This window comes from Pagrus pagrus, assembly GCF_965226575.1.
Source record: "Pagrus pagrus genome assembly, chromosome: 16".
Classification (NCBI taxonomy): Eukaryota; Metazoa; Chordata; class Actinopteri; order Spariformes; family Sparidae; genus Pagrus; species Pagrus pagrus.
The window spans coordinates 14,106,988-14,132,985 of record NC_140200.1 but is presented as its reverse complement, the minus strand read 5'-3'; the positions used below and the strand labels follow the sequence as shown (position 1 = coordinate 14,132,985).

Genomic DNA, 25,998 nt, shown 5'->3' with positions numbered 1-25,998 from the left:
TTTTGTTGTTGCTGTGGTTCACAACATTTCTGACTGGTGAGCCCTTAAAATAAAGCAAACACTCCGACCCCTCATTAAAGGGTATATTCTTAGTTTCGGCGTGGGTTATGATCAGTTCAACTAAAGAGTCATTTTTCTACAGTTCTTTAATGTTGTGTTTTCTAAAACGTCATTGCATTTTCCAAAATGTTGTTTTCTAAAATGTTTTTGTGTTTTCTAAAATGTTGTGTTTTCTGAAATGTTGTGTTTCGACCTTCTGGACCACGGTAATTTTCTATTCCAGATGACAGCATTTGAAGTTCCAGAAGAGTTGAAGTTAGCAATATTTTCAACAACAAAAAAAGAAAGATTACAGAAAAGCCGCACAAATAAACATAATTTTGAGTCATAGAAGACAATTTCCTATCCCTGTTTTCATACAGTAACCCCTCAAGTTTTTTCTTTTTGACAAATACGGCCAGTTTCATCCACGTAAAGATGCATACTTTCAGGTACTGTATAGTATCACCTGTGCTGTACATCTGCGTGCTCTAAAATCAATGCTTGTCTGTTCCAATACTCTGTTTGTCTTTACAATAAATGGCAGCTGACAAAGGCAAAAATACAAAGTGTGGATTAAGCATTATGCTAATATACTTCACCTGATACAGGAAGCCAAGTAATCGAAACTCATCTACTGGGTACAGTAATGGGCTAATGTGTTTACGTTAGACTGCAGTTAGTCTTCAAACAACCTCCTTAACTCCAAACTGACACCCATTTATTTTAAACTAAAGATTAAAGGTTTTAAGTAACTGAAGATTAAAAACCCTCTGCACTTTAGTTCCAATGTAAAAATAAATGCTTCAAGTGACATTTTGGAGTGTTTAGCTCTGAGAGCCGATGCTTCTGGTCAACACCTTCGAGACCCCTGGAGCGGGAAGATCTTTTACATCGCTCGCTAAAGTAGGACAGCAGCTCATCCAAGTGGCGATGATAGGAGGGGACAGCAAATCAATACTTCCAGGAACAGAAAAGAAATGGAGAAAGTTTCCTCGACAGTTTAAGTGCATTTCACCACTGAAGAAACCACATTGTTGATGATTTTCATTTAGATTCTTAGACTCCAGGAGGTGTTGCACTGCAGTCTTTCGGACATATGGCCATAAATAAATGAACCTGAGCTGAAAACCCTTATGTGAATGAGTGAGTAGTACACTTTCCTGTATGCCATGTCACAAATGAGAGGCATATTTCTTCTGATTCACTGAGTTTTATTTCATGTCAACATGAGTTACCCAGCAGGAGTCACCAAGCATGCCAAAACAAAAAAGTAATCACAGTAATCTGGCATATCAGTGCTTTTCCACAGTGTTCTGAGAGAGTTGTGCAGCCTCTCTTTATCAGCATCGATAATATTGCATAATTCTACACAACTATTTACATTACTCTCTCAAAATGCATCCATTGTTGTTCATGCAGACTGTGTAACATCAGTCAATTAATAGATCTATAATACCATTTCTAAACATCAAACATTGTTGTTGACATCCTAGACTTTTGCCTCCACCTGAACTTTCAGCAAGCAGACGAATCAATACAGGGCATTACTTTGAAAAACATTAACATTATGGCCTCCTACATGCATCATTGCAGTTTTCTCGAGCAGAAAATGGGCTTTCAAACCTCTGAGCAAGGTTCAGATAATTCCCTTTAGATTTCCTGGTTTTTAGCAACGCTGTATATTTAACAGGCTGTTCCCTTGTAGGTAAAAAAAGAAGTTCATGGCCACGATATTTCTCTGTCAAATTGCAGGAGGAAGACAGTGCAGGGAGGCAGGGTCAGTGGTGGAGCGCTCTGCCCTGAGAGGCACGGAGTAAATTTCAGTCGCAAAGGGGAGCGACGCTCAGTGAAATGGCAGGAAATCTCATTTTGCTGCCCTATTTTCACAAGTGTCATTATCATACACCTCTATGTCCTGGAGACTGGAGGCATCTGTGTCGTCCCCTGCGCTGCTCTCACTGTTCCTGAAGGCGAAAGCTCCTATAAAGGGGTAAACACTCTCTGTGAACAGGTCTCTGATGTTATAATAAGGGAGTTCGGGGTCTTGTCTCTCAGGTTTTGTGATAGCCTGTCCCTCCATGGCTTTGTTTCTTTGATAATACTTACTGAACTTATTGAAGATGATGGTGATGGGCAGAGCCACCACTAACAGCCCACAGATGATACACAAGGTGGCCACTATCTTCCCCGCCAACGTCACAGGATAAGTGTCGCCGTAACCGACGGTGGTCATGGTGATTGTTGCCCACCACCACCCCCAAGGGATGGTCCCCAAAACTGTGTCATCCTCCTCCTTCTCTGCAAAGTAGATGAGGGCGGAAAAGATGGATATCCCCACGGAGAGGAAAAGAAGCAGCAGGCCCACCTCATGGTAGCTGTGGCGGACGGTGGCACCCAGCGCTCGCAGCCCGATGGAGTGACGCGCAAGTTTGAGGATTCGGAGAACCCTCATGAGGCGCAGAACCTGCACCACCTTCCCTACATTTTCTAAGTCCTCGCTCTCCTCTGCGCTCACCTCGTCGGCTGTTTCCAGAGCTAGAGTGGCGTAGTATGGCAAAATTGAGGCAACATCGATGATGTTCAAGGGGTTTCCGAGGAACTTCCTGCGAGAGGGCGCAACAATCAGCCTGATGATGAACTCGGCGGAGAAGCAAGCGATGCAGATCTCCTCCAGGATGGCGAGGACAGGGTCCTCGATGGGTCTGTCATTGTCGTCCACCTGCTGAAATTCAGGCATGCTGTGGACGCACATGGCAACGATAGAGGTCAACACCAGGCTGAGGGAGGCCACGGCAATGATCTTTGAGCCTCTGGAGTGACCAGGATCCTCCAGTCGGAGCCAAACATAGCTCCTCACCTCTGCACACCAGGCACCTTTAAACTTGGCGAGGTCCTTATCGAGAGCAGAGAGCTCCTCGAAGGAAGAGTCGAAGCTCGGCTGCTGCTGGTCGTCGCTCCTGACGTCCCAGTCTCTGTCCTCGATGTAGTCCTTCCTCTCGTGGTACCAGTTGTTACAGCAGGAACTCAGGTGGAGCTCCTGGATGCCCCAGTACTCGATCTCCTGGCTGAAGGAGAAGACGCACAGCTCCTCCATCATGTGGATACGCCCCGTGCGGTAGAAGTTGAGCACGCAGAGGAAAACCCGGGGATTCCTGTCGAAGTAGTACTCCTTCTCGGCCGGGCTGTAGTCGTCGCACAGCTCCAGGATTGCCGCCTCACTTCGGCAGTGCAGCAGACGAGCCAGGCGTGTGTGAGGGAAGCGGAGCAGCGTGTCCGGATCCACTTCATGTCGCACACCTCCCACGTTGAGGTGGACCTGGTCCTCCTCATTCCCCCGCTGGTGGAGGATTTGCCCATACCCCATGGTCCTGATGACACATGAAACATTACGATAAAGAATGAAGTCATTCACTTTTATAGATTTTTTTTTTATGACAAGAAAAGGCACCATACGCATATATAGTCAGGACTGTAAGTGGTACATTTATGTGGAGAGATGTCCACTATTTGTAGAGCACATTAGTCCTCTGAAGGAAAAAAAAAATCAATACAGCACACAGGAAATGGCTTGAGCTGGAGTGAGTGGAGAGGCGTGAGGTACTGTCACTTCTTGGAGGGCTCAAGTAGAGGATTATCAGCAGGAGAATCAAATTACAGAGCGGACTAGACTAACTCAGAGGAAATGAGAGGCAACAAGTTGAAACTGAGCCCGCACATCATTTCAAGCAATCATTAAAGCCTGCGAAAGACTGTTTCCTGCATGAACTGTATGTCCTAATATTTACTCTCTCTAGAACATCAGAGGAAAATCAACATCTAAGATTCCCCCGCACCAAACCTCATTTGCAATTAAGTAAATTATTTTTAATTGGACTCAAACTGAATAGAAAACGCAAGACTTTCACGTACCTGTACTTGGAACCTTTCTTTCCATGAAAATAACTTTTATCCGGCTGGTTTAGTTTTCACATTGTGCTGTAAAGGCGCTCACAGCGGGTCGGAGGAGGGAGAAGTGCGCTGCTGCAGCTTCACGGACGGGACAAGAGGAGCTGGAGGCGGGACAGCGGCACGGCGGCAGTTTATTCCCTTATACAGGGAGCAGGGAGGGGCGAGAGAGGAGGAGAGGAGAGGGGAGGGAGAGTCGGAGACGGCATAGATGTAGGAAGAAATAACTGTGATATATGACATGGTCGTTTTGTAGCGCATTTTATTAATTATGTCACGTTTCGCGTAAAAGGAAGCTGTAGTTCTGTTTTGATATTTAATCCAATCTTCAGTTTATTTTAGTAAGAAGTGCACCTGCAGTAATTTAACAGATTTATTACTTTGTTTACATTGGCACTTGGTTTGTATGTTTGTGAACCTGCTGCAGCCAAATCCAGCCGACCTCAGCCTGCCTGCACCTGGAGGGAGTAAAGTAAGTAAAATCACACTGACATTTCAGTCCGCTGTGGCGAGCTGCCAAACCAGGCAGTAACACTGTATTTGGCAGCGAAGGGGAAATGCAACATACCTTTATAGTGGGAACAGATTAGGAGGAAAAACACTCGTGAGTGAAAACATCATCAGTATCTCCAAGATGTGCCGCTTGTAACATAAAACAACACCTCCTTGCAGGGTGTTGTTGGACTTTCTCTGTCCTGCTCCCTGGAAATGAATGTGCCATTTAACATCTCACTGTCTCCTGAGGGTAAGCACGTGTTTGCGGACCTTTTCAGCACATGGTTTGTGAATAAAAGTTGAATCCAGACTCACAAGATTCACTGCTTGTCAACTGGTGTATTTTTGGTAATGTGGTGACTTGCACATTTGTTAAAAATGCTTTAAATTTGCACCATTTAAAGGGGCACTATGCAGAAATTCAAAGTCAGAATTTCAATATTTACACTATTAATGAGGGAATGATACAAACTCAGAAATATTATTTTTTTCCATAACTGAATAAACAAGCTGTTCTCAGAGGAAAATAAGGTCCCCAGAGCACTGTTTGAAGCTAGAAAGATGGCAGGGTCCGCCACATATAAACACAGTATAGTTTGTTTATTTAGTTTTTTAACATAACGTAAAAAATCAGTCAGTGAATTTATTTCTCCTCTGATTAAACTTTCCCCCAAGAAACAACATATCGCACCTTTAAGTACAATGTCAACTGAAGCAGGTCCAGATCTTGTGGCCCTGAATTATTTAAGTCATTTGTCAAGAAAAAATACCAAACATGACCTCCCTCCAGCTGTTCAGTTGTGAGGATATGCTGATTTTATAGTAGCTCATATAAACATCAAGTTTTGAGGCAGAACAGGTTAATTCAGCTTGTTTATCCAGTTACAGAAAAATATTATTATTATCTCATTAATATTGTAAATATTAAATTTCTGAGTTAACATCGTGCCCCTTTAAACCTAACCAGAGCATAAGCACAGGGTTGTCATGACATGAAATTATAAAAATGAAACGTACATTTTCAACACACATCTCTGGTTTGCACAACCTTTTTTACTTAATTTAAAACGTAAGGATACGTACTTAAAACATCCTTTATTCCACAGGTCATTTTCATTCTACACACCAATAGTTTATAATTGCTAAAAACATTTTCTAATTAACTATTTTGAAGAAAGCTGATTTATTTCTTGCATATAGATGAGCTGTGGCTGATCATGATAAAATCAATTTCTTTAAATTTAAGTCAACAAGGCCAATCCACTTCTTTGCATGTGTGTGTTGAGTCTCCGTTCAGGCCAGGTTACAAGACACTGGTTCACACTAATGATCCCCATCAGGCTGTAATAGGATCCACCTGTGTGAGCAGGAACCTCTCCTCAACCTGCTGCGTTAACTCCCACCACACTCTTCATTAAAACCTGCGAAAAACAAGGACTGGCCACCTTTCGTGCCATGGGTCATTTAATTGGATTGGGGTTTGTACTTTTGTTTTTGATCCATCGTTTTCAATCAAAATGTTTTTCTTGCTACTTTGAAAATGATTGAATCTCTTGCAGGTGGTTTGTTCTCCTGATAGCAGTTTTAAACATAGAGGCTCAAAAGAAGCCCTCAATAAGTACGTTTCAGGGGGGTTTGGTCACTTTTGGATGTTATTTTCCCTAAATGTCATCACTTCAACTGTATCATTTTAAATGTTTGATCCCAGACATCCGCTCAAAATGCCTGGGGAACGTCATGCGTGTGGATGTCGGTCCACTTGGAGGAAACCTTCTCGAAGTTGCTGTTGTCGCCAGTAAGTTGACATTTTGAAAATGTTCTGCCCCTCTCTCATTTTTCCTCTCTTAACTGTGCTCTTTCGTCTCTCCTTAGACAACTCTGCCATCCCTCTCACACCGAGTTTAGCCTCTCAGTGTGGTTTCAGTATGAAGACAGACCAGCTGGGGAACACCATGATTTATGCCTCCCTTCAAAACTGCTTTGCTCAAAATGTGGTAACGACACTGGAGATATCATTTGGTAGTGCAGCACCAAATGTGTTTTTAAATGTGGTCATCATTTTGAGTCTTATTTCTGTGTGTTTGCAGGACGATAAGGCCTTCACAACAACATTAAATCTCCGCCTGCACGGGAACCGGATGGTTGAAGACGAGCTGTACCAGGTGGCTGAAACCTGCCACTATGCTTCCTGGGCTTCCAGGGAAATTGTCTGTGGCCGCAGCTACATGGAGGCAAGTGAATCGAACAGGACTCTCAGGGGTCATGATGCAGTCTATATGATAAGTGGCTTTATTTCCCCTATGAGCATCAGGGCTGCCTCATTTGATGTCAGTGGGAAGAGGAGAGATTGATTATCACTTATGAGTGGCCTCATTTCTAGGTGTCCGTGAAAAGGGCAGCTCCAGATGATTATGCCTTTCCTGAACATCCCATCCCAGGGGCTAATCCAAAGTTTGGTGATCCTCGACGAGCTGCTGAGGTTTGATGAGACCATTTGCTCTTTTTTTTTTTTTTTTTTTATATTCTTACATCTTTTTCTGTCTATTTGGGTGTCTGCTAGAACATGTCATGCTTTAATGTTTTAAAAAACACATTTCTAGTGTTGTCCATCTCTACAGGCCATCTGCTCACAATCTGTTTTAGTGCCTGTCTCTTTAAGGCCCAGGCCTACTCTGATTGGTCAGCAGTCACAGGTCTGAACAGGCATTCCTCACCATAATTCCGCCTCAATTCTGCCGATGTTTTTGCAAGCACGGCTGTGCTAAAGACATGTATAGTTGGGCCATCACAACAACCGCTGCTAATTTCCCAATTTTGTGCCTCCTGACTCCTTCCACATGTAACTCAGAAATTAGTCTCTGCATGCCGTATTGAAGGATGTCTCAATTCTTAAAATGCACTAAGAGGACAGAAGAGCGAGGAGAGGGAGGCTTGCTAAAGGAGCAATGATCCATGACGGAGAGTTGTCTCCTTGAAGAAATTGTTTGGCACCCATCGCAAAAATCAGACGGGAGCACGCATTGACAAATGTTCCTTTTCATAAGTTGTATTAGTAATTTAAGATGATCAAACTTTGTCCTTCACTGTTCATCTGTTCAAACCACATTTCTTAAATTTCATCTGTATTACTCAGTTGTCACATTATGCTACCATACGAATTGAATTCAAGTCAATTTTATTTATAAAGCCCACAATCACATTGCCTCAATGGGCTTTACAATCTGTACAGTGAAGGATATCCCCTGTGCTTAGACAATCAAGTTGTCATGAGATGATTAAAATACTGCTGTAACAAATCAATGGACAGCTGAGGCTACTGCTAAACTTAATATTTTTCATTGCTTTAAAATAAAGCTCCGACGCACAGACGTCTCATTTTGTTAAATGCCTGTTAATATATAAAATTAACTATTTTTAAATGACACATTTTTTAATAACGGTCTAGCAAAAGCAAGACAGTATTCCAGAGTAAACACTCGACAGTCAAGCCAAACGCAAAGAAGCCCAGTGTCAGGTGAGTTAAAACAAAAAGAGTCATTACAAGTAAGCGGAATAAAAGCCATAAAATGGGCAAAATCCCAGAAAGGGGAAAAAGTGATGCAAAAACAGATGATAAAATCAATAATGGACAATAAAGACGGCACCACATCAGAGGAATTGAGAACAGATAAATGGAGGAAACGCAGTAAAACAAAGGATAATAAATTAACAATAAACAAAAGGGAACTGCAAAGGACAGTGAGAGACATCACATGAGAGCAATTAAAAACAGAAATGGAATAAGAGCAGTAAAAAAGGATGAAAAGTCAGTTTTAAAGGGTGACAAGTTACTGTTGCCGCGACGTCTCTCCGTCTCTTCCTTGCCTCCTGCTTGAATCTCTTATGAGCGACTAAAACGTGAGAGAAAAGTGTTGATGTACAAACTGAGAAGAGGGAATAGTCTCTGAACACAGGCTGTGTGCATTTCGCTGTGGCTTGAGAGTTCTTCTACTTTAGCAATATTTATGGACATATCATCCAAAAGACCCTGAAATGTCACTTTCTATAACTCGAAATCTTTAATGACTTCACTTTGCAATCGTTTTCCAGAAACCGCCCGTAGACGCAGGATTCAGAATCACAACACTGGTGTTCTTCACTCCTGTGGAGAAGGTGATGAAGGTGGCTGAGGCCCAGAGAAGTGGTTATGGGATTGCAAACACCGCTACAAGGCTCCTTCTGAGAAGTCCACATGCTTCACCTGAGATGTACACCCAGAATGTGAGTGTGCTGCTGTTCTCTACATTTCAAACAAGCCTGATGTGATATCTCGCCCCTCCAGGCAGCCGCTGGTTAAATTACTCGCAGCCCATTAGATAACTCCCTTCTTGCTTACACTTGCAGCCAGTAAACTATTGAATTTGGATCAAATAATGTAATCAAAGTGCCTCTAAATTGATTATTTTGTCTGAAATCCAGTTGGCACAATTAAATCCATTGGTAAGCTACTTTTATTTTATTTACTTCCCCCATTACGTTGAATTACCCACATCCCGAGGAACTGAACTATCTTTGCTTCCAGCTGTATGCATCAATACGTTTATACACAATGTTGTATCTCCGCTCCACAGGTAGCAGGGGTGCCCATGACAGTGCTTAAAACCTCAATAATATTTGAGAAGAAGTGGCTGGCGACTCAAATCGATGCAGCAGCTGCTTGTCCGTCACTGGAGGGTAAGGAGCATGTTTGGAGGCAGGGTTGTAGCCACGACTGAGGTCATGTCTCGAGTATTTACCCTGGGAATTTGTGGTTTTGGCAACTGGGAAGGAGTTCAGTCAACAGTTAATCTATACATAGCTGGTGTTTTTTATATTCCAGTATGTTTAGACTTAATATATTCAGATTTGACCATGAGGTTGATCCTGGCAGTGTGGACTTGTGACTTCAGTATCTAAAATTTTGGCTATGGCCCTTTTTTTTTACTATAGATAAATGTTTCCATGTTTTCTTTCCCTTTCTACCTGCTGTCATTTGTGTACAGGTAGCGTTTCCTTCACCCCAGACACAATCAGCTGGTTCCTGCCGAGGCACATCGACCCTCTGATTTCCTCCGGCCAGTTCAGGCTGTTGGAGGTGCACATGGGCGTCGACGGTCAGCGGCTCGACCCTGCTGAGATGGCTGCCAGGGGATACACGTTGTCTGTCAATGACATGCACATCGTGGTTAAAATTCCTGTCGGGGCTGTCGGTGGCTACTTTTTGGTCAGTGGCACTGAGATTAGAAGGATTTCGCCTCCTGATTTCTAGCCTCCATTATACCTTGCGTGAATTATGGTGTGTCTTGTCACTTAACCAGAACCAGGACGCTAATATAAGCCAGACATGGATCTGTGCATACATTTTGAAAAAATGCAACAAAGTCGAAAAACAAGATTTTCTACAAGTCGCTGATTGTAAAGCACTTTGTTTTTGAAAAAAAGGTGCTATATAATAAGTGTAAAATGGCACCTTTTTTTAAAAACAAAGTTGTTAGATAATTATAGGAAGTTCAGTTCAAAAGTTTGAATATTCTTGAATTCGACTTTAGTATCAAGAATAACAGGTCAGTAATGACTCTCTTTGGCTTCAGATAGGCATACAGTTTTTAAAATGTGGGTTTGATGATGCCATTAAAGGAAGGCCTTACTGAGGATATTTTAATTTTGCAGAGTCATGTTCAGGATGATCATTACTACACTTATTATGCCATTGAGCCGATGCTTGAGGTTCTATGGACTGAAGAAACGACTCATGAGGACACAAGATACAAAGTCCTCCTCCCCATCACGACGCCTTTACTGTCTCGACCTCCGCAAGTCATCGACAGTGAGTCTTATTTTTACACTCTGTGCTTTTTTTAAATGAATATTACAAGCTGCCTTCATTCCTCTTTATTTCGCCCCACAGACACGGTTCCAGAGGAGCGGATATTTAAAGTGCTGCTTGGGCCTTTCGGCTCCGATGTGGCACTGATGAACATTACCTTCCCCTCTGAGGTTTTGTCCGTGGCGGACTGCAATGTCAGAGGCTTTAACGTGCTGGAGCACATGTCCCCGAACAGCAGCACCAAGGTCTTTACACTTGACGTGCCTTTCACGGACCGTGTTGTACTACAAATGGTGAGCTTCACTCTCAACTGGGGAAATTGAATGTTATGTTTTTAGATGTTTGCTTCTAATCTCTGTCTATATTTCCCAACAGAGAGAAATGGGGGTAACGGTCTACTCTCTTCACCTGACTGTTGGCTTGCTGGTCCTGCCACAGTTTGCTCCATTTTCTCACACTGCGTATCTGGAAACTAAATTAATGGACGTTGGTATGTAAACATGGAAATGGGCAATCATCCATATTAATCTTCATGTAACTGACACACAAAAGGGCAAAATGAAATTCTTTCAAATCTGTTTTCTTCCTCTTTGCAGTTCCTCCCTCCATCTCTGGTGGCTGCGACTATCAGGCCTTTCATGTCCTTGTGAAATACGGGACCTTTAACTTTCAGACCGTAGTGGGAAAACAGATGTTGACCCCAGTGCTGGCTCAGCAGTACGGCTTCGTGGAGAACGGAACACACTCAAGTTTTGCGGTGCCGTTTACAGCCCCAGATGTTGTGTTTGAGGTACGATCGGGATCAATTTTTCTTCACCCAAGTGATAAATGTTCAAGAACATTGCTGTAAGAGTTTGTCCTCCTCCGCAGGCTGTTCAGGGGTCATCCATCAGAAGCAGACTTGACGTGGTTCTGAGGAATCCAGAAACCAATAAAAATATCAAAGAGTTCTCTGTGGCTTGCAATTTCTACTCAACACTGACTGGTTTGTTTTGAGAAAATGAATGTTTTCTTTTTTTTATTTTATTTTTTATATCTGACGATACATCAAATGCATGCTAATGTCTGATCCTCATCTTTGATTTCAGAGTGTTTTTCAAATGGCACAATGACGGCTCTGGCTGTAAAACTAGAGTCTGTTCCCAGTTTGAACCCCAGTCAGCTCACCCTCAGAGATCCCACCTGCGGTCCCTCCTACAGCGATGACCGCTACGCCTATTTCGTCTTCACTGGGAGCTCCTGCGGGACGACCAGAAAGGTGTAAAGTATTTTCCTGACACAGACATTGAAGTTTGACCTGTAAAATAAGCTTTCCTCTTTTATTCCCTCAGTTTTTGCAAAATATGATGCTGTACGAAAATGAAATCTCTCTGCCGGACGAACTTGAGATGAGAAGGGAATCGAAGACAGACGAGCCGGAGTACGAGTGAGTGACTTCAACACGTAGAACCGAAATGATATGTCGATCATCAGAAGACGAAATAATCATCAAAACAGTTGCAGATTAAAGGGTTACCCCACCAATTTTACACATCAGTGTGTTTACAGGTCTTGGGGAGAACTACAGCTATATGCAGACTAATTTATAATAAAAATAATTATTTGCAGCCCTTAAAGCACATTTTGTTTCCTAAGTCTTCTCATGGGTTGTTCCTTTTCTTCAGGTTAAAGATTTCTTGTTATTACGACGTCAACAAAACCCACGCTGTGGCCTTCCACCCCAGACCTCGCAGGAGTGAACCATACGCTGAAAATGCAAGAGGCGAGCTGCAAGTCACGATGAGACTTGCTTTGGGTAAGAAGTTCTGAACGCATTGTAGTCTTTCATTATTTCAACATTTATTTGTTGGGAATAATTTTTATCTCCCATATTTTACAATGCTTTTTGCTGCATTCACAAGAATGACAAGTGGGACAATCATGGCAATGTACTTTCAAGTTAAATTCGGTCGCTTTGTAGTTTACACCTGGAAAGTTGTGTTCCATGCATCAATTCAGCTCAACCTGCCCCGTCTCTCTTCACTTAGACTCCTCCTACAGTGCGTTTCACAGCATCGACGATAATCCCATCGCAAAGTACCTACAACAGCCGCTGTATTTCGAGGTGGAACTGATGAGGTCTACAAACCCCCAAGTGTCCCTGGAGCTGGAGAACTGCTGGGCGACGCTCGATGACGACAGGACAACCCAACCCAGATGGAACCTCCTCATTAATGGGTAACTTCTTGATCTTGGAGGCATGAGCAGGATATTATTTAGTGAAAATGTCCAACCAGGTGGATAAGATGAGAATTTGGCCAACCTTTTTCTTTTTTTTTTCTTTTCAGCTGTGTGAACCCAGTGGACCCGGACCAGGTGATCTTCCATCCTGTTTGGGCTGATGACAGAGTTCGGTATCCTTCTCACTTCAAGAGATTCGAGGTCCGCATGTTTGCTTTCGCTGAAGACCAAGATAACTTGAGTCGACAGGTAATTTCAGCTATAAGAATAGATACTCTTCTCGCGTCAGATTTGAAAACTAATGTACAAAGCTGTAAATGTCAGTAATACTCAAATGTATTTCCTGTAGCTGTTTGTCCACTGTGACGTGGTGATCTGCGATGCCAGGAATCCACTGGGTGGAGTTTGTAATAACAATGGGCAATGTTCAAACCAGGAAAACAGGATAAAAGGTATGACATGTCATTCTGACTGGAGAAACAAATGTTTTTTTTTTGGTTTTTTTTTTAAATGGCTAGGCTAAGATTTTTGTCTGTTCTCCCCACAGGTCAAAGACGAGCGGTTTCAGACGGCCAGAGCTTCAAACATGTATCATCAGGACCCATATTAGTAAATTGACCACAAAATAAAAAAGGAATAAATGTGATTTTTTTAACAATTCAGTTGCATTATTTTCTTGATGGATCTAAATTGTGCTTGTTTCTCCAACTGTTTTTCTATTGGTAAGCATTTTAGTTGAGAGCTCATCTTATTTTAAAAAAGCACTAGTTGGAGAAGGGCATGTCTGACTGAGCATTATTAACTAGGGCTGTCACATCTGATTTTCACTACATAATATATTTTTCTGCCAAATAAATTACCCTCAATAGTATAGGGAGGTGGAGAGTATTTTTCACAAGGTTGAACAATTTCACTGGATTATTCGGCCAATGTTAGTTTATGTATCCATCTATCATGGTTCTTTTGACTCACATTATTGCGACCCCTATTCTGAACTAATTTAATTCAGTGCTGACATTTACAAGAGATGGCAGATTACTTGTCAAACTGTTAAGTTTAGCTCAAGTTTAAAGTTAAACGTTTGACGATGCAGTTGAAATCATTCTTAATGATGTAATTAAATTCCTTTTGATACACAAGTTAGCTAATTAAACATTGATTGAAGCAAGTTTTGTTTGGGAACAAAGTTTACATTTTAATGTGCTCAAACCTCAGGCTGATTAACATTAGGCAGCAAATAAGTATTTTTATGAATTGTTTCATGGAATAAGGTCTGGACCAGACTGCATATGTTATTCTAAAGAGCTGCTGCTCCCCTTTTCAGTTAATATAGTTGACTGCGTCCTATAACTGTGGCACAAAATGAAATTGCTTATTATACAGGCCACTAAATGAAAATGTATAGTGTGAAATGTGTACAGCAGTGGTTTCATTTTAAAATAGTTTTTCATAGATCATGACCACTTTCAGTCTTACACACACGTGTTCTATGGAGTTTCATTGTTTCTGATAATGTAAACATAGCACAAAAAGTAAGGAAATTTGTGTTTGGTAGATGATTTCTTTGTTGTAACGATGCTTCTTGGCAATACATTTTATACCGTTGGAAAGCCTATTTATTTCTCTTTTTAAATGGTGCCACATTTGTAAGGAACATGCATTTGTTGGATGAGCAGCAGAGCTGAGTATCTGGGTTGCGCCCATGAAAAATTGGCCAAATCTTCTCTGCCAAGCAGCTTATTCTGCTGTTGACTCTTGTTTGGTGGATTGGATGATTGAAGTCTGAGCCTCAGTAGCGTGTGGAAGAACCACACACAGCCAGGCACCTCCTCCTCATGCTGGTCACCAGGCTGGTCACACACTGCTGTGGTATGGCATCCCATTCTTCAACCAGCATTTGTCGCAAGTCAGCCAATGTGGTTGTGTTGGTCAGTCTGGCACGAACAGCACGCCCAAGCTGATCCCAAGTGTTCAATGGGGTTGAGGTCAGGACTGCTGGCAGGCCATCCCATCCTCTCCACTCCCAAAGTCTGTGTGTGACAGGTGCCAGGCTGTTGTGGCTGTGTATGGTTCTTCCACACGCTACTAAGGCTCCAGTTTGTTAAATTAATTAATTGTTAAATTGCCAATATGTCTTGTTTCTTGGCAGAGAAGATTTGGCAAATTTTTCATGGGCGCAACCCAGATACTCAGCTCTGCTGCTCATCCCACAAATGCATGTTCCTTACAAATGTGGCTCCATTTAAAAGGGAAATAAACAGGCTTTCCGACGGTATAAGATTTATTGGCAAGAAGCTTTAAAACAAAGAAATCTACCAAACACAAATCTCCTTTTTCTGCTATGTTTACATTTATTTCTAACAATTAAAATGACACATTATGCATCCAAATTCAATAAGGTTTAAACTATTTGCCACAATTTTTACATTTTGAGAGTGAGGACAAAGAAATGATGGATCTGTTCCAAGTATATGAACCACTGATAAAGAGCCTTAGAAACTAATGACAAGGTGTACATTGAGGTAAAATTATACAACTTAAACTAAAATGTTGGTGTAATCATAGGTCCATTTTGTGACCTCAATACCCCTGCAAGAAGAACCACGGGCAAAAACCTACATCTTTTTCCTTATTTACACCAACTTTATGCATATAAAAGTCAGCTTAGGTGGACAAATGGCCTATTGAAAGAGCAAAATGCATAAAACTACATTAAACTTTTATGGCCAAGTTTATGGCTTTAAAAAACAAACTATATTGCTGATTTTAAATCTGCTACATGATGCACCAATCATCTGGAGGCTTCAGTGCAAGTGACTCAGGAGAATAAAAGGAGCCACCTGTCTACATGATCACTCATTGGCAGTTGTAGGCTCCAGGGCGGGCATAGAAGCTCCCATCTGCTCAATTGAGCTATCAAGTGTCAACATAACCCTGTGCACAGCTGGATAAGTGAGAGTGTTTCTCTTTTGAAGGTCCATAAACAAGTTTCTGCAATGTAGTCCATCTCACATCAATGAGATTTTATGAGGCCATATTTCAGATTAAAATGTCAAAGTGGTGATGTACTTTAGGGCTCCTTTAAAGAGGAGACATTAAATTAAAGGCAGGGTTTACAAGTGTGCATGGGCTCTGCTCTCGCTACTGAAGAGACACCATATGATGGCAACATTAGTCCTCTGAACAATTTATCAAATTGCTTCTTGTAGTTGAGAGTGTGTTGTCTGTATACAACAGTCACCTATTGTTGATGCAGCCAATCTGCAACAGGAACACTAGTTACAAGAGGTCATGCAGGCCCCGAGTATGCCAGGATTCACTGCAGTAACTACAGTACAGCTTCTCAGGTTGGAAAGCAAAGAACTAAAAACACAGAGCGACAAAATGTTTTAAGAAACTTAGTTTATTCAGAGGTTTGAGGGTTTAGAAGAATCGGCCCAGAGGAGATCTGCCTTTGATGGGTGGAGTCTGTACTTCTTCGCTCTGGAAACAAAGTATAGATCACAAACTGAATATGAAGTAGAAGCCGCTTAATTTTGAATATAAACTGTATGGACTCAAACATGTAATCAGTCACTTACCCATTTTTATTTCTTTTATCCCATGATGTCTCAAGTTACTCATGCCTGTAGGATCCACACACTGGCCTCTGCAGGCTCTGTCTGCCTGGTTGTTTGTGTCACAAATCACTGCGTCACAGTGGACATAAATCTGTGGACAGAAGGATTTGTTATGCAGGGCTACACACATACACACACACACTCCCATGAGCATAAAGCCAATAGATGCCTCATTTGGATGCGCAAGCCTTTTACCTCATCTTTCAAAACCTCTTCATCTCTGGTGAAGGTGAACATCTTTATAGAGAAGCGCTTGATGTGTGATGGGACTGCAACCCTGGTGTCGCTCATAACAGAATGAAAGATTGTAGCGTAGCTGTCGTCACTGTTCTGGCAACTAGTGAGGGAATAAAAACATGCATTGTAGCATCCTTTAAACTTTAAAGAAACCTCGTCTTGTAACTGATGTGGCACAAATACACACCAATGTCAAGAGACAAATAAGCTGTTAAAACAATTTGAAGTTAGCCTGAATTTTGCTTTCAAAATTGGAGGTTGATCACGCTGTGCACTACCTGTCCACAATGATGTCCCAGCTGGGCAAAGATGCCCTGTCCTCTTGAAGGGTGGCCCAGCAGTTCTCCAAGATGAGCTCCAACTGTGGGTCAGTTGACTGCATCAGCTCCACCTCAAAGTACAGAGGCTGCCGCAAGTATTTCATGACTGGGTAATCTTCTGCTTGGTAGAAGAGGTCGTAGGATGCATCTGAAGAAATCAGGTAAAGGGGCGGTATGAAAAAAAAAAAAAAAAAATTAAGGTGAATTCCAGTATTTTATAACCTAGGCCCTGTATTCCCATGTTGTGTGTAAATGACTTGCAGTAAACAAGTTCTGTTCATGAATAATTGAACCATCAGCATTTAGAGGGCTCCTTTAAAGGGGGAGTAGTCTGTCACTTCAAGTTGGAAAATGCTCCAGTAAACTGCCATGTAATCCTTTGGAGCAACTACAACTGTTGAAGTTACGTTCACCAAAAGTGCTCAGTTTGGCCACTCACAGGCTGAGGGTATTCTGCAAAGTGTCTAACAAGTGGGTTATTATTGAGTTGCAATATGCAAGTTTGTTATAGTCCATTTCCAAACTTAATTTCTTAAGGTTTTCAAAAACCTAGAACAACCTCCTCAGCTTGTTTTTAGTGGCTGCATTTTCAGTCAGAGTTGCCAAAAAGCAATTACATTGCAGTCATGTTGCAGCTGTGGTGATCTATTGGACTGGATCCAAAACTTTTGGTAAGAATATAGTATGAATCACTTGCAGACCAAAACATGTAAATGTACTGCTGCCAAATTAACCCTGTATGGGAGTTGAGGGCACTGGGGAAATGTTAGTGTTTACATCACTACAGCAGGAGCTTTGGCCTTGAATGGGCCAGGGGTAGCCGTTAGCATGCTAACTTCAGTAGATATCACTGCAACACATTACATACACGTTTAAAACATTAGATTTAAATTGTGACACACTGGCACCTTTAAAAATGTCCTTTAATGCAGTTTTAAGGCAAAAGATAAATGTCCATTTAGTAAAATACAATCGTACCTTGAGCTAGCCTCATTTGCACCATCAGCTGTCCTGAACCGATCTCTGCGGCAGGCTCAATGCTTCTTGGTTTGTAGCTGAAGGAAATGGTCTGAGTGTCGTTGACCACATAGTAGCAGGAAATGGTTTGCCTGAAGAGATAAAATAAAAACAAAACCTCTCACTGACCAGATGGCACATCGGGATAAAAGACTGGACGAGCCCCTCACCTGTACTCCGGGTCAACAGGTGACGTGTAGGCTGCTCCCTTGCGGTTGTTGTGATAGAGGGCGATCTCATTTTCATACAGCATGTAGTGGTCAAAGAACTGGGGGGGGGGGGGGGAATTGGCATTAAAACATAGGAACACTCTAATTTCTAGAACTAAAAGGTGACATTAAACATACTGTTCTTGTGGTCCCACAGGAGTCGACACTAAAGGAGAAATATGCAAAGCGGTCGTCGCTGAACACAGGTTTGCAGGACTGGTCCTTTAGTGTCAGCCAACTAGGGTTGAGATTAGGCACAGATTCCACCTTCACAGCCCAAGCCGCCATTGTTCCATTGGTGTAGCACTCTGAAGGTAGAGGAGGCAAGGGATGAAAAATCTGTCCTATAATCCGAACAGTAGAATTACTACAAGTTCTTATATCTTACGAGTTGTAGTCAGGGGGAAGTTGCAGGCCAGGTATAGATCAGCCAGCACCCAGTTGTTGTTTGGCTCGTATAGAAGCAGGTCAAGTCTGGCTTTGACGGAGTCTGAGGTTATCAGCTGTAAGACAAAGTCAAGTTGTCCAGTGCAGATCAAAAGTTAACACTTTATCTGAAAACAAAATTACAAACCATTTATTTTTACAGAATTTTTGATGCCATTAATGCATCATCTTGCGGTATATCTACTGAAGTTACATGTAAATGTTCAAGTGTTCAATAAAGACTTAAGAACTTTGCAAGAAAAAAAAAAAAGTTATTCAGTACAGATGTTTCAGTTTCTTGACAAACCTCGAAGGCTGCATCTACAGCATTGTATGGCACTATGAGGCTGAAGAGCGTGGCATTTTCTTGGAAACTGTAGCCCTCGGCCATTTCAGGAGAGAGCGGTCGAGGGCCAACCATGGTCTTGAAATTGCTGCCTTGATTCCCGTATGTCACACTGACGTAAAAATGGTTCTGGTAGCAGGTTCCTGTGACAGTGGGTAGCACTGAAAGCAAAGAACATACCATTACACGGCAGTTTTGGGTTCACTCCACTCAATTCTGGAAAAAGTAGCCATCATAAAGACAATGTTGTCAAAAGCAAAGATTATCTCACCAACGTCCTGTAGAGAAATCTCCACATCCACTGGGTGGGCAAATGGAGTCTCTTCAGGCAGGATCATGAACCCAAAGATCAGAGGGAGGAAGTAGGTTGTAACCAAGGGTTCAGGGTTCTGCAGGTACAGAAAAACAAAGTTCAGGTCATGTCAACGAAAACGCCACAGTTATATTTTGCAAAGACAGTCGGGTCGCATACATGTTTCAGGACAACATCAGCATCAATTGGCACTTGCAAAGAGAAGCCCTTTGTGCCGTTGGGGAAGCTATGCTCCTGGACGGTGAAACCTCTGGCTCTGCTCTCCTCAACAGTGAGAACCCCGGTGGAGAAGGTGATGTTCCTCAGCTCCACATCATGGAGGAAGGTTCCCACATGAACACTGAACACCCGCTCCTCTGGGACAGTATCTGAGGAACACAGTGGCAGGTTTTTACTTTTTTCCAAACAAGCCTGAATTTCTATACAGTCCAACAGAAAACTGGTCTTACGGTCTTGGCTGTGGGGAGGTCGAGGCATCAGAGGGGTGGTGATGGGAAATAAAACCTTGTATCTGGTGTCTTCCTGGGAGTCATCCACCCTCCACAGTAACTCAAGCATGGGCTCCACAGAGTATGTGATGTGGTACTGGTAATCTGGGGCATGGCTCTGCAATTATTCATAACATTTCAATAAAACATGCAAATGGACCAGTGACCAGAGTGTTGCATATCAAATCTAGAGGCTTCCCAACCTTGAAGTAGCCATCAGGTGAGCCCACTGGGAGCTCAATGACGATGTGGAAGTCTGTGGTAGTGAGTGTGTACCCCCGCGTGGCCATCTGAGATTTATCCAGCTTCTGCCCGTTGATGCCCATGTGCATTTCTGTGATTTTATAGCTGCCGTCCAGCAGAGGTGTCACACGGCGAGGTACGTGCCATGAGATTACATCCTCGGTGAAGAGAACACCACCTGTTAATGAGAACAAGAAACAACTTAGACACTTTAAAAGTACAAGTCATTGTCGGTTTGAAACTCTGTATAAAAAGGCAAGAATGCTTTAGCATCTCAAAAAGTACAAACCAAACACTTTTCTATATACTTGCCAGTGTAAACCAACTAAACTTGAGTATCTGATGATTACATAAGCAACTTATTTTTAGTGTTTAAGTCTACCAAGTGTATCGTGTTCACTGAAATCTACAGATTGGCTGAGACTCACCTGTGGGACATGCAGCTGCCAAGTTCACCATACTCAGACCATGTGGCGCCTTGTAGTAAGCGCTCACCTTGAAAACTTCCATTGGGATTCCAGCCACCTAAAAAAAAAAAAAAGGTGAATTAATGCAATTTATGAAGAGGAACGTAAATGGACACTGGAGATGTGGCTGTGTTGCTTACGTCCTCTGTATAAGTCTCTGCTGTATTAAACGGGCTTCTCATAACCAGGCGGCTTGAAGTCATCATGGCACCGTAGCCAGCTTGTTCAGCCTCCCTCAGCACCATTGACACTGGCTCTGGAGTGTAAAATGTCATCTTCCAGATACCATGTGCTTCACCAGATGCCTGTTAAGAAAAAAAAAAAAATCCTGCTCATTTCTTCTATTGCAGGGGATGGCAAATTGTGCAGGGTGTCAACTGTAGTATGAATGATAAACATACATCAGGAACGGCGTTGAGCTTCGGGGCTTCTTCCTGAGTCTGCCCCTTAGCTTCAGCTTGTGCAACAGGTTTAGCCATGTGGTTTGACACCTAAAAAACAGGAAATTATTGCTTTATCATTTTCCAGGACCACACACACACACACACACACACGACGGTAGGATCAATGTAAAGTGACCTACTTCCATGTAGTTCCTGTCGCAGAGAATCTCCTTGGAGGCCCACCGAGTGTGGCTGCATGTCTGCGTCACGTCATGACTAACCACGTCTGATGGACTCTGGCCGTGCATTTTGAGTCTCAGGGCAATATTAAATGTTGTATCGTCCTAGCAAAGGGAGAAATGCTCGAGGACATTACATTTTGCAGTATAAAAAAAGGGTAGCAATGTTTTTTTTTAAAGTGGGATTTGTTTAAAAGCAGTTTTTGGTTTCAGCTTCTCCAGTGTGAGGATGTACCGCTTTTGTTCATTTTATCATTAAATACATAAGCTTGGGTTTAGAAAATCATTTTGAAGACCTCATTCTGGACATTTTTCACAAGACACTGTACCATCAATGATTTTAAGGTATAAAAGTTACATAATGTTGCTTTAAAATAAGTCTGAAGAATGAAAAGGGACTGTAACAGGTGTTTCATCACTGGAAAAGTACAATTAAAATGGCATCAAATACTTTCAACATACTTTGTTGTCCACGTAGCAGGACATCAGAGACGTGTAGATTCTGGTGTTACCCCACGGGTCAGACTCCATGCTGTAACCACACTGAGCAGCCAAGCTGGGTGTTAGCACAATGTGCTGGGTGCCATCTGGAGGAGGGAAAAAAAAAAAAAAAAGGCAAACATGACAGGGATCACATCTCCTAGGGATGAACCACAATCTGCTCATCATTCGCAGTTTTCATACTCACTGATTGCTTCCACCTCAAGCTGGTTCCCCACTGCTAGAGCCTTGTCCAACGACAGCCTCATGAGATTACCCGCACAGTGTGACTTTAAACCACTGCCTGTTTTTTAAGGAAAGGCTTGTGAGGAGGTGAAGCAAATTTAGAAAAGTCATAAAAGTGATTTGAATGAATGACGGCTTACTTGACTGCGAATTGAGCTTCCCATTTGGCCTTGCTTGACCCGAGATGATTACCGCAGCCATCAAGTTCCACAACAAACTTAAAGAAACACACACTTTAGAAACGTTCAAGTAGGCAAACAGCACATATTACAAACAAGCAAACTAACTTACATGTTCTCAAGTCTCCTCATGTTGAAATCTGAGTGCAGCCAAACAGAAAACGACAGGAATCCAATCACTATCAGAACTTGGCAGTGAAACCCCAGCAAGCCCCTACCAACAAAAAAAAAAAAGCCCAACTCTGAAGTGACAGGGCTGACTGATTAACTGAGCCAGCACCAGCTGATTTATACATCAGTTAATGACAATGAACAGGTGAGGCACATTAGTGATGCTACACCCACCTCGGATGAAGTGTAGTGAAAAGACTGAAATTAAGACTTTAATCAGTTTTTATGATAATGAAATGGAATTTAATGAATGACTAATGAATCTTAAGACATTTTAAAATAGAAGAGAAAAATCTTCATTGACTGATATTCATGCTTAAACAAACTAAATTAACTGTTTTCATGACTGAATAAACAATCTGACCTTAAAGTTCAACACAATTTCATACTGTTTTACTTTGTTTATATGTGGCGGACCCTGCCACCTTTTCTAGCTTCAAACAGTGTTCTGGGACCTTGTTTTCCTCTGAGAACAGCTTGTTTATTCAATTATGGAAATTGTAAAATTTCTGAGTTTGTATTATCTTATCAATATTGTAAATATTACCTTTCAGAGTTTCTTTACCAAAACTACATAGTGCACCTTTAAGCTGTGACTGAGCTTCAATTCAAGAAACCTGTTCTTCCTTTGCAGCTGAGAGACTCATTACTGTATATGCTAACACTTAATTATGGCCTGTTTATAGTCACAAGCCTCTTCCCAGTGTCTTTATTGCTGACAGTAAAATCCAAATTCACCCTTTCACCTGGTGCTCCTGGGCTGAACTCGGCTCATACAATGATATACTTTCATTTATGAGGCCATTAAAAATTTTCCAACTGGTATTGAGTCACTGCAGGACAGGAATTATCGCTGCTCTGCTGAACAAAAATATCAAGGTAAAGGTCTTTTCACACCAACTCACCAAGGCACTCCCATTGCACATCAGGGATTTTATTAAAACATACTCAAGTAAAAACTTTGAAACTCCCAAAACTTTCACTTGTTCAAAGTCCCTCCTGGCATCATTGAAAAAAACCCAGTTGCTAAAGAAAGAAGTGTGTAAGTTTATGACTGTAACGTGCTGCCACACTGGCTTGTTAGGAGTCAGCAGTTATTTTCTGGGCAGCATGGGAACAAGCAAACACACAGCTCCATCTAGTGTCTTTGAAAAAACACACCAGACTGAGGTTATGGAAAGAAGAATGTACCAAAAAAGAAAATCATAATGATTTATAGGTTGGTCCCCTAACGGTTCTTGTAAGGAACGACAAGTTTCTGTAGACGTTATAGGAACGTCATTTAGAGACCTAGAAGGGACATCCTATAGTATCACCTAATTGTTCCCAGAGTGTCCTGAATATTCCTTGATAGCCACCAGATAACATCACCCTACCCTTTGAAGATCTCCAAATTATGACCGTCTGGGAATGTTCTGGTTTACAAGCAACGTTTTTTTTTAATGTTCCCAGAATAAACAATTTCTAGCTGGAGACGTTATTGGAATGTGGTGTAGAGAGCTAGAGGGAATGTTTTATAGTAATGGTCCCCTAAACGGTCCCAGAACGTCCTGAATGTTGCCAATTAATGTCCCCCTAACCTTTCAAGAACTCCACATCATGACTTAGCGGGAATGTTATAAGAACGTAGTCTAGAAACCTAGACCTAGACCAAGAACTCCACATTGTGACTACGAGACTCCTTTTAATTTATTTTAATTTATTTTTTGATTATAGTTTGTTTATAGTCACAAATGTCCTCACAGTGTCTTAATTACAACCTAAACTCTGTGCTGTCCACTAACAGACGTATACAATGATATACTTTCAATTCTCATCCCATTAAATTAGATTTTCCAGTCATGAGTCAGTGCAGGAAAGAAATTCATCAACGCTCTGCTTAACAAAAATCCAGATAGGTGACGCGCCTGATGCAGTGGAACATTGTTTGTACTGATTGCTTTGTTATTTGTGTTTCACTTTTAGATTTAACTGCACTCACACACACATTTATTATATTACAGCTGTACAGAAATGTATGTACAAGTTAAATTAAATAAAATTTAAAGCTCTCAGGTTTCAGGACATATAAAACATGTTCTCTACAGTTGATGAGCTTGTCAGTATCCCCTGTTTATCTTGTGCTGCTGGTCCAGAAGTGTCTGTTGCAGGCTCACTTTGGCATCTTCAAAATCTGGATTGAGCTTTAATGCCTGTTGGAAGTCCCTCTTGGCATCATCGAAAAAACCTAGATGATAAAGAAAGAAGTGTATAAGTTTATGAGTAATGTGCTGCCAAACTGGCTTGTTAGGAGTCCGCAGTTTTATTTTCTGGGCAGCATGGGAACAAGTGAATACACAACTCCATCTAGTGTCTTGGGAAGGAACATACCGGACTGACTCCACATCATTACCAAACATAGAATATGTTAGACCTAGAATAAAACATATCTTTGCAAGCTCCCCCTGACCCTAACCCAAACACCCTGTGATAGGGTGGAAGGATTTTAACTAATATGGCAGGAACTCTCTCTCTGGTTAAAATGAATAAATACAAATACATTTTGAAAATGTAATAAAACATTATTGTGTTTGATAAAAGTGCAGACAGCGATCTTCCACTGTAATCCATAATTTGTTGTTGTTTCAGATATCTCAGTGCTAATAGGCTATTAATCCTGACATCAGAGAGACCACAGAGTGGTGACCGCTAACAGAGAAAGGATGCTGCATCAGAGCCAAAGTACTGCATGTTTATTTATTTTATCGGCAATCAGACACAAATACCGCTACCAATAAATCAGTCAACTCCTAATATGTGTGACTGTGTTTACAGTCTTTTTTGTCCGAGAATTTGACTTTGCGCTGTGAAAATAAGAATTTTATGAAGTCTTGACTGGACTTAACCGACCTACCACGGACTAGATTTAAAGTTAGGTGACAAATCAAAGGTAACAACAACTTTAAGTGTCTTCATAAGGTGCTGTTAGGCCAGATGTGCAGCCTAAATGCTCTAATGAATCTACCAGTCTACTGGAGAGATAAACAAAACTCTTCCAGGTCTCCTTCCCCTTCCCCTCTCATTATACCGTTGCATCAAACAGCTATCATATTATTTACTATAGATATCTCCTTGAATACATTATTTAATTTCACTTTGGACCCAGATTAATAATGAAACAAAAAGGACAAAATATTAAAACACATTATACTTTTGACTTTTATTTTGAAGCCTGAAACGGAAGTCATTTCGCTGCTCGGTCAGGCTTGACGATGACGGACATCTGTCTAACCTGTGTGTGGCTGAGTGGTTCAGATATTATTGTGTGTGAATATCTTTACCAAGTCTATAGTGGATGAGTCCTCTGTTGTAGAAAGGCGTTTCAGAGCAGCTATCAGTTTGTATCGCTGCGGTGAAGTCCTCTACTGCTTCAGTAAAATCCACCCGGAAGTACTTTATCTGTCCGCGGTTGTTATAGGCAGTGGCCAAATGACCAGCTTCACAGCCCCTGTGGAAACAAGACACGTTTAATGCTACTATCTAAAACAATTAACGACACTGAAGAGAAAGAGACAGGATCAACGTTAGCTAACAGCTAGCGAAAATCGGGTCACAGACTTTCACGGGTCACAGAATGTGCCGTAACACCGGTTCGACTACAGTTGCTAACTGTTTGCCCGTTTGACTTCTACAGAGAAACAAACAGCACCTGGACTGTAAGCAGGACGAGATGAACTCCGTGTACATTTCCTCTGCCTGTTTGAAATTCTGCCTTTTAAACTCAGAGTGAGCATGTTCGAGTATTTGTGTATTATCGTCCGCCATGGTTTGTTTCCGTGTTTGTTTACTCTTCAATTGCGGATATGACGTCACTCAAGAGAAAGGCGGGGCTTACCGTCAGCAGGCTATGAGGGAATTATTAAAAATATTTACATGAGTTTAAAATAAATATCAACATTTCTCTGAACTTAATGATTTGATATTGATTAATATCAATAAAGGAAAATAAATTCAATTAAACCTCATTTAACGTATAGCTTAATTTTCCAGACTAATTATCATGTACGATTAACATCCACTTGTGAAGC

At 41.7% G+C, this 25,998-nt stretch overlaps 4 protein-coding genes across 4 annotated transcripts; 1 reads left to right on the top strand and 3 right to left on the bottom strand.

Moving 5' to 3' along the window:
• Positions 1-1,282: 1,282 nt before the first annotated feature.
• On the bottom strand, positions 1,283-4,062 carry LOC311271700 (delayed-rectifier potassium channel regulatory subunit KCNS3-like). Its single transcript, XM_084377494.1, has 2 exons — positions 3,952-4,062; positions 1,283-3,410 (listed from the first exon to the last, which is right to left on the bottom strand). Exon 2 carries the CDS (start codon positions 3,404-3,406, stop codon positions 1,907-1,909), a length of 1,500 nt encoding a protein of 499 aa, XP_084233620.1. The 5' UTR covers positions 3,407-3,410; positions 3,952-4,062; the 3' UTR covers positions 1,283-1,906.
• A 316-nt stretch (positions 4,063-4,378) lies between these two features.
• On the top strand, positions 4,379-13,198 carry LOC311271464 (uncharacterized protein). The gene is made up of 23 exons (XM_084377158.1): positions 4,379-4,459; positions 4,660-4,732; positions 5,852-5,960; positions 6,042-6,100; positions 6,191-6,277; positions 6,355-6,476; positions 6,570-6,713; positions 6,863-6,961; positions 8,572-8,742; positions 9,093-9,195; positions 9,504-9,724; positions 10,171-10,327; positions 10,409-10,620; positions 10,703-10,817; positions 10,924-11,117; positions 11,198-11,312; positions 11,416-11,585; positions 11,659-11,753; positions 11,992-12,122; positions 12,355-12,544; positions 12,655-12,796; positions 12,897-12,999; positions 13,095-13,198. Exons 1-23 carry the CDS (start codon positions 4,394-4,396, stop codon positions 13,163-13,165), a joined length of 2,949 nt encoding a protein of 982 aa, XP_084233284.1. The 5' UTR covers positions 4,379-4,393; the 3' UTR covers positions 13,166-13,198.
• Positions 13,199-15,932: 2,734 nt separating this feature from the next.
• Positions 15,933-22,028, bottom strand: zpax1 (zona pellucida protein AX 1). The gene is made up of 21 exons (XM_084378163.1): positions 21,873-22,028; positions 21,722-21,798; positions 21,544-21,639; positions 21,318-21,442; positions 20,817-20,960; positions 20,635-20,724; positions 20,374-20,538; positions 20,195-20,291; positions 19,727-19,944; positions 19,485-19,641; positions 19,195-19,403; positions 18,994-19,111; positions 18,684-18,883; positions 18,339-18,453; positions 18,089-18,258; positions 17,912-18,009; positions 17,703-17,833; positions 16,683-16,872; positions 16,363-16,504; positions 16,129-16,258; positions 15,933-16,030 (listed from the first exon to the last, which is right to left on the bottom strand). Exons 1-21 carry the CDS (start codon positions 21,890-21,892, stop codon positions 15,951-15,953), a joined length of 2,772 nt encoding a protein of 923 aa, XP_084234289.1. The 5' UTR covers positions 21,893-22,028; the 3' UTR covers positions 15,933-15,950.
• Positions 22,029-23,905: 1,877 nt separating this feature from the next.
• Positions 23,906-25,765, bottom strand: ttc32 (tetratricopeptide repeat domain 32). Its single transcript, XM_084377481.1, has 3 exons — positions 25,620-25,765; positions 25,252-25,418; positions 23,906-24,158 (listed from the first exon to the last, which is right to left on the bottom strand). The coding sequence occupies exons 1-3, from the start codon at positions 25,733-25,735 to the stop codon at positions 24,031-24,033; spliced, it is 411 nt and encodes a 136-aa protein (XP_084233607.1). The 5' UTR covers positions 25,736-25,765; the 3' UTR covers positions 23,906-24,030.
• Between the last annotated feature and the right edge of the window lie 233 nt (positions 25,766-25,998).